Source organism: Oncorhynchus keta, unplaced genomic scaffold (genome assembly GCF_023373465.1).
Source record: "Oncorhynchus keta strain PuntledgeMale-10-30-2019 unplaced genomic scaffold, Oket_V2 Un_scaffold_3664_pilon_pilon, whole genome shotgun sequence".
NCBI lineage: Eukaryota > Metazoa > Chordata > Actinopteri > Salmoniformes > Salmonidae > Oncorhynchus > Oncorhynchus keta.
The window spans coordinates 148,483-157,500 of record NW_026290923.1 but is presented as its reverse complement, the minus strand read 5'-3'; the positions used below and the strand labels follow the sequence as shown (position 1 = coordinate 157,500).

The window sequence follows — 9,018 nt, the reverse complement described above, 5'->3', positions numbered from 1 at the left end:
ATTAGGTACACCATCCCATTTAGGAAAATGGTTCCCTCCTACAGACAGTTTATTAGGTACACCAGCCTATACAGGAAAATGGTTCCCTCCTACAGACAGTTTATTAGGTACACCGGCCTATACAGGAAAATGGTTCCCTCCTACAGACAGTTTATTAGGTACACCAGCCTATACAGGAAAATGGTTCCCTCCTACAGACAGTTTATTAGGTACACCGGCCTATACAGGAAAATGGTTCCCTCCTACAGACAGTTTATTAGGTACACCAGCCTATACAGGAAAATGGTTCCCTCCTACAGACAGTTTATTAGGTACACCAGCCTATACAGGAAAATGGTTCCCTCCTACAGACAGTTTATTAGGTACACCAGCCTATACAGGAAAATGGTTCCCTCCTACAGACAGTTTATTAGGTACACCAGCCTATACAGGAAAATGGTTCCCTCCTACAGACAGTTTATTAGGTACACCAGCCTATACAGGAAAATGGTTCCCTCCTACAGACAGTTTATTAGGTACACCATCCCATTTAGGAAAATGGTTAGCTCCTACAGACAGTTTATTAGGTACACCAGCCTATACAGGAAAATGGTTCCCTCCTACAGACAGTTTATTAGGTACACCATCCCATTTAGGAAAATGGTTCCCTCCTACAGACAGTTTATTAGGTACACCAGCCTATACAGGAAAATGGTTCCCTCCTACAGACAGTTTATTAGGTACACCAGCCTATACAGGAAAATGGTTCCCTCCTACAGACAGTTTATTAGGTACACCATCCCATACAGGAAAATGGTTCCCTCCTACAGACAGTTTATTAGGTACACCAGCCTATACAGGAAAATGGTTCCCTCCTACAGACAGTTTATTAGGTACACCAGCCTATACAGGAAAATGGTTCCCTCCTACAGACAGTTTATTAGGTACACCAGCCTATACAGGAAAATGGTTCCCTCCTACAGACAGTTTATTAGGTACACCAGCCTATACAGGAAAATGGTTCCCTCCTACAGACAGTTTATTAGGTACACCAGCCTATACAGGAAAATGGTTCCCTCCTACAGACAGTTTATTAGGTACACCAGCCTATACAGGAAAATGGTTCCCTCCTACAGACAGTTTATTAGGTACACCAGCCTATACAGGAAAATGGTTCCCTCCTACAGACAGTTTATTAGGTACACCAGCCTATACAGGAAAATGGTTCCCTCCTACAGACAGTTTATTAGGTACACCAGCCTATACAGGAAAATGGTTCCCTCCTACAGACAGTTTATTAGGTACACCAGCCTATACAGGAAAATGGTTCCCTCCTACAGACAGTTTATTAGGTACACCAGCCTATACAGGAAAATGGTTCCCTCCTACAGACAGTGAGTCACGTGTCTTGCTATATAAAGCAGGCGGACAGGCATCAAGACATTCAGTTACTGTTCTCAGTTACTGTTCAGTTGAACGTTAGAATGGACAGAACTAGTGACCTAAGAGATTTTGAGCGTGGTACGATCGTCGGTGTGCCGGGCGTTCCGGTTCCAGTATCTCAGAAACGGCCGTCTTGGCTTTTCACGCGGGACAGATTTACCGAGAACGGCACGACAAACAACAAACATGCGGTCAGCAGCAGTCCTGTGGGTGAAAACAGCCCGTTGATGAGAGAGGTCGAAGGAGAATAGCTAACGGCACAGTACGGCATCTTGGAATGCACAACTCGTTGATCACTGATTTATTTTACCTTTATTTAACGAGGCAAGTCAGTTAAGAACAGATTCTTATTTACAATGACGGCCTAACGATTTTTACCTTGTCAGCTCAGGGATTCAATCCAGCAACCTTTCGTCTACTGGCTACCTGCCGCCAAAGCATACCCATAACAAAGCAGCCACCACTATGCTTCGTGGTATCCAATTGTTAGTAGCTACTATCTTGTCTCATCGCTACAACTCCCATACGGGCTCAGGAGAGACGAAGGTTGAAAGTCATGCGTCCTCCGATACACAACCCAACCAAGCCGCACTCCTTCTTCTCACAGCGCGCATCCAACCCGGAAGCCAGCCGCACCAATGTGTCGGAGGAAACACTGTGCACCTGGCAACCTTGGTTAGCTCGCACTGCGCCCGGCCCGCTTACAGGAGTCGCTGGTGCGCGATGAGACAAGGACTTCCCTACCGGCCAAACCCTCCCTAACCCGGACGACGCTATGCCAATTGTGCGTCGCCCCACGGACCTCCCGGTCGCGGCCGGTTACGACAGAGCCTGGGCGCGAACCCAGAGTCTCTGGTGGCACAGCTGGCGCTGCAGTACAGCGCCCTTAACCGCTGTGCCACCTGACAGGCCTGTAGCCAGCTTTCTGACTAGCTAATAATACATAGTTTAAATAAAATATATTAAACATGTTATTTACTTACTTCTCCCACTGCCTCCATTTTTTGTGTCCTTACAAAAACAAAATAATGGGCTTCTTCACGATATGTTCGGTGGTAGCAAAGCAGTCATGTGGACGAATGGAGACAAGGGAGACATGGAGACATGGAGACATGGGAGAAAGGGAGACATGGGAGAAAGGGAGAAATGGAGACATGGAGACATGGAGACATGGAGACAAGGGAGAAATGGAGACAAGGGAGACATGGAGACAAGGGAGACATGGAGACATGGGAGACATGGAGACAAGGGAGACATGGAGACAAGGGAGACATGGAGACAAGGGAGAAATGGAGACAAGGGAGACATGGAGACATGGAGACATGGAGACAAGGGAGACATGGAGACAAGGGAGACATGGGGACATGGAGACATGGAGACAAGGGAGACATGGAGACATGGAGACAAGGGAGAAATGGAGACAAGGGAGACATGGAGACAAGGGAGACATGGGAGACATGGAGACAAGGGAGACATGGAGACAAGGGAGACATGGAGACAAGGGAGACATGGAGACAAGGGAGACATGGAGACAAGGGAGACATGGAGACAAGGGAGACATGGAGACAAGGGAGACAAGGGAGACATGGAGACAAGGGAGACATGGAGACATGGGAGACAAGGAGACATGGAGACATGGGAGAAATGGAGACATGGGAGACATGGGAGAAATGGAGACAAGGGAGACATGGAGAAATGGAGACATGGAGAAATGGAGAAATGGAGACATGGGGACATGGAGACATGGGGACATGGGAGAAATGGAGACATGGGAGACAAGGAGACATGGAGACATAGAGACATGGGAGAAATGGAGACATGGGAGACATGGGGACATGGAGACATGGGGACATGGGAGAAATGGAGACATGGGAGACATGGAGACATGGGAGAAAGGAGACATGGGGACATGGAGACATGGAGACAAGGGAGACATGGAGACATGGAGACATGGAGACATGGGGACATGGAGACATGGAGACAAGGGAGACATGGGAGACATGGAGACATAGGAGACATGGGGACATGGAGACATGGGAGACATGGGAGAAATGGAGACATGGGAGAAATGGAGACATGGGGACATGGAGACATGGAGACATGGAGACATGGGAGACATGGGGACATGGGAGACATGGGGACATGGGAGACATGGGGACATGGAGACATGGAGACATGGGGACATGGAGACATGGGAGAAAGGAGACATGGGGACATGGAGACAAGGGGGACATGGGAGACATGGAGACATGGGGACATGGGGACATGGGAGAAAGGAGACATGGAGACAAGGGAGACATGGAGACATGGGAGACATGGGGACATGGAGACAAGGGAGACATGGAGACATGGAGACATGGAGACATGGGGACATGGGAGACATGGAGACAAGGGAGACATGGGAGACATGGAGACAAGGAGACATGGAGACAAGGAGACATGGGAGACATGGGGACATGGAGACATGGAGACATGGAGACATGGAGACATGGGGACATGGAGAAATGGGGACATGGAGACATGGAGAAATGGAGACATGGGAGACATGGGGACATGGAGACATGGGGACATGGGAGAAATGGAGACATGGGAGACATGGGGACATGGAGACATGGGGACATGGGGACATGGAGAAATGGAGACATGGGGGACATGGAGACATGGGAGAAAGGGAGACATGGGGACATGGAGACAAGGGGGACATGGGAGACATGGATAAATGGAGACATGGAGACATGGGGACATGGAGACATGGGAGACATGGGGACATGGGGACATGGAGACATGGGAGAAAGGGGACATGGAGACATGGGGACATGGAGACATGGAGACATGGGAGACATGGGAGACATGGAGACATGGGAGACATGGAGACAAGGAGACATGGAGACATGGAGACATGGAGACATGGGGACATGGAGACATGGGGACATGGAGAAATGGGGACATGGAGAAATGGGGACATGGAGACATGGGGACATGGGAGACATGGGGACATGGAGACATGGGGACATGGGAGACATGGAGAAATGGAGACATGGAGACATGGGGACATGGAGACATGGGAGAAAGGAGACATGGGGACATGGAGACAAGGGAGAAAGGGAGACATGGGAGAAATGGAGACATGGAGACATGGAGACATGGAGACATGGGGACATGGGAGAAAGGGAGACATGGAGACATGGAGACATGGGGACATGGGGACATGGAGACATGGGAGAAAGGGAGACATGGGAGACATGGGGACATGGAGACATGGAGACATGGGAGACATGGAGACATGGGAGACATGGAGACAAGGAGACATGGAGACATGGGAGACATGGGGACATGGAGACATGGGGACATGGAGAAATGGGGACATGGAGACATGGGGACATGGGAGACATGGGGACATGGAGACATGGGGACATGGAGACATGGGGACATGGGAGACATGGAGAAATGGAGACATGGAGACATGGGGACATGGAGACATGGGAGAAAGGGAGACATGGGGACATGGAGACAAGGGAGAAAGGGAGACATGGGAGAAATGGAGACATGGAGACATGGGGACATGGGGACATGGAGACATGGGGACATGGAGAAATGGAGACATGGGGACATGGGAGACATGGAGAAATGGAGACATGGAGACATGGGAACATGGGGACATGGGAGACATGGAGAAATGGAGACATGGAGACATGGGGACATGGAGACATGGGAGAAAGGGAGACATGGGGACATGGAGACAAGGGAGAAAGGAGACATGGGAGAAATGGAGACATGGAGACATGGGGACATGGGAGACATGGAGAAATGGAGACATGGAGAAATGGAGAAATGGAGACATGGAGACATGGAGACATGGAGACAAGGGAGACATGGAGACATGGAGACATGGAGACAAGGGAGACATGGGAGACATGGAGACATGGAGACAGGGAGACATGGAGACATGGAGACATGGGAGAAAAAATGGGTCACTTGAGCGGTTTAGAACTTTTTGTGACGTTTTAATTAACCAACGTAATACACTTTTAATTTCAATAAATATAAATGACTGTCGGCCACACAGCATAGGCAACAACAACTTCCTGGACGGTAAACAGTGTGGCCCATAACAAACAGCAGCCCTTCTACGGGCGTGTGGTGGGAGTGTTCTTGAAATGTAACATCCAATCGAACCGCTACTACGGGCGTGTGGTGGGAGTGTTCTTGAAATGTAACATCCAATCGAACCGTTTCTGCTAATACAAAATTCTTCAGACCTCCAAGCGAGGCGGGATAACGATGTGAATTTTGGAGGTATGGCAACACGAGACTACAACCGACAAAACATTCTACATTAGAACAAATTGTAGGACACAAAGTTCTGGAGCACAGCTGTCAGTCACCACACAGAAGAGATCACATTGTGATGCTGTGATTCCATGTCCCTGTGGTGAATAGTAGCTACGCAGTATGGAACAGAGGAAGGCAAATAGAGAGATGTTCCTGTGTAGAGCAGTAGGCATGTATAACTGTAGTGATAGTGACAATCATAATGATAATAAAAATGGTTTATTCCAGTAATGATAACAGTAGTAATGGTTTATTCCAGTAATGATAACAGTGGTAATGGTTTATTCCAGTAATGATAACAGTAGTAATGGTTTATTCCATTAATGATAACAGTAGTAATGGTTTATTCCAGTAATGATAGCAGTAGTAATGGTTTATTCCAGTAATGATATCAGTAATAATGGTTTATGGTTTATAATGTAATGGTTTATTCCAGTAATGATAACAGTAGTAATGGTTTATGGTTTATAATGTAATGGTTTATTCCAGTAATGATAGCAGTAGTAATGGTTTATGGTTTATAATGTAATGGTTTATTCCAGTAATGATATCAGTAATAATGGTTTATGGTTTATAATGTAATGGTTTATTCCAGTAATGATAACAGTAGTAATGGTTTATTCCAGTAATGATATCAGTAATAATGGTTTATGGTTTATAATGTAATGGTTTATTCCAGTAATGATAACAATGATAACATGGTTTATTCCAGTAATGATAACAGTAGTAATGGTTTATTCCAGTAATGATAGCAGTAATAATGGTTTATAATGTAATGGTTTATTCCAGTAATGATAGCAGTAATAATGGTTTATTCCAGTAATGATAACAGTAATAATGGTTTATGGTTTATAATGTAATGGTTTATTCCAGTAATGATAACAATGATAACATGGTTTATTCTAGGCCACCTCCGTCTGGCTGACTTTGGTTTGTCTCGTCGTCTGGAGAGAGGAGGAAGAGCCTTCACTATCTGTGGGACCATCCAGTACATGGGTGAGCACACACACACACACACACACACACACACACACACACACACACACACACACACACTGAGTAATCGGTTACTCAACCCTGCACCATAGAGTGCAGGGTCAACCCTGCTAGGTAAAGTCCCCCCTTATCTTAGCTCGCTGGTCACCATAGCATCTCCCACCAATTCTTTCTTTGGCCGCCTCTCCTTCCAGTTCTCTGCTGCCAATGACTGGAACGAACTACAAAAATCTCTGAAACTGGAAACACTTATCTCCCTCACTAGCTTTAAGCACCAACTGTCAGAGCAGCTCACAGATTACTGCTCCTGTACATAGCCCATCTATAATTTAGCCCAAACAACTACCTCTTTCCCAACTGTATTTAATTAATTACTTAATTTTGCTCCTTTGCACCCCATTATTTTTATTTCTACTTTGCACATTCTTCCATTGCAAAACTACCATTCCAGTGTTTTACTTGCTATATTGTATTTACTTTGCCACCATGGCCTTTTTTGCCTTTACCTCCCTTCTCACCTCATTTGCTCACATTGTATATAGACTTGTTTATACTGTATTATTGACTGTATGTTTGTTTTACTCCATGTGTAACTCTGTGTCGTTGTATCTGTCGAACTGCTTTGCTTTATCTTGGCCAGGTCGCAATTGTAAATGAGAACTTGTTCTCAACTTGCCGACCTGGTTAAATAAAGGTGAAATAAAATTAAAATAAATAAAAGAGTCTGCTGCCCTATACAAACTCCAAAGCAAATCAGGGGAGAAAAATAGGTTTATTTGAGAATGACAAATCATAGATGCTGGGAGGTAAATGTTCAGATGTTCAGTCTCTTTAGAAGAAAAGTAAACGCACACCTATTTAGGCGAGGTTCTGGCCAGCGGAGTACACAACTAGAACAAAAATGTAATGTCCAACGTATAATAAATAATAATAATCACAAGAATGGTTTCAGATCAAAGTGTACGTTGAGACCGAAGGGCACAAGGGTCTTTACGTTAAAGATCCAGGCAGCCTCTCGTTTTAACAATAAATTATCAAGGTCACCCCTTCTCCTAGGGAGGGTGACATGTTCGATGCCGATATAACGCAGAGACGAAATCGAGTCGTTTGCTTCCAAAAAGTGGGCCTCAACTGGGTAAGTCGAGTTTTTGCACCTAATGATGCTACGATGCTCTGAGATACGTACTTTTAATTCACGCTTTGTTTTACCCACATCATTTTTACCACAAGGACAAGTTCTAAGATAAATAACTGCCTTAGTGGAGCACGTAATAACACCTTTGATTGGGATCTGGTTCCCTGTTTGTGGGTGTTTGAAGGACCTTCATTTATAAGTGCCTTTGCATTGAGCATTACACTTGTAGTTTCCATCCATGAGGGGCACAAATAGACGTTGTTCAGGAATATCTTGGAGTAAATCAGAGTTTACCAGTTGATCTCTGAGATTTCTGCCCCGCGAGAATACGACCAAGGCAAGCTCCGAAAATGATGTTCAGTCTCCCCTGTTCTCAGCTTTTCTCCACAGAACAAAGGAACAGTATGCCATTTATAACCCCCCACCCTAGTCCGGGGTTGACCAATCAGAATTTCTTGCAATACAACTGGGCCAATGGCTAAATTTTTTATTTTATTTTAAATTTTACCTTTATTTAACTAGGAAAGATCAGTTAAGAACAAATTCTTCTTTTCAATGACGGCCTAGGAACAGTGGGTTAACTGCCTGTTCAGGGGCAGAACGACAGATTTGTACCTTGTCAGCTCCGGTTACTAGTCCAACGCTCTAACCACTAGGCTACCCTGACAAGTATCCTGCTCCAGACTCAATGTACAGACCAATGAAAACGTGGCACACGCAGCTCTGAGTTCAGGCTTGTCATTCCACAGATTCTAAACATGATCCGAAGACCAACTATTTACGTTGACAATTCCCTATTAATTCTAGTCCTCTGCCTTGTGTTTTTATCTTCAAAATATTGTTATACTGGTCACGTTAATAATGGACCACTAGTCTCTTTAATCATGTTTACACACTGTTTTACAGATCTCCTGTATATATACTGTATTCTATTATTTTAGACACTCAGACATTAATCAACCTATTTAATAATTTCTTAATTCTATTCTCTTACTTTAGAGTTGTGTTTATTGTTGTGAAACTGCACTTTTGGAGATAGGAACACAAGCATTTCACTACACATCTGCAAAAAATATGTATGGGACCATTACAATTTGATTTGATACACAGTCTACACACACACACACACACAC

The 9,018-nt window shown here is 45.1% G+C and overlaps 1 protein-coding gene across 2 annotated transcripts in view; it reads left to right on the top strand.

Annotated features, from left to right (window-relative positions):
* The window catches only part of LOC118377889 (ribosomal protein S6 kinase-related protein-like), a 79,022-nt gene that overhangs the window by 48,789 nt on the left and 21,215 nt on the right, over positions 1 to 9,018 (top strand). For both annotated transcript variants that reach the window (XM_052516103.1, XM_052516104.1), the window contains exon 9: positions 6,661 to 6,750. In XM_052516103.1, the coding sequence (XP_052372063.1) occupies positions 6,661 to 6,750 (90 nt within the window). The remainder of the gene's footprint in view (positions 1 to 6,660; positions 6,751 to 9,018) is intronic.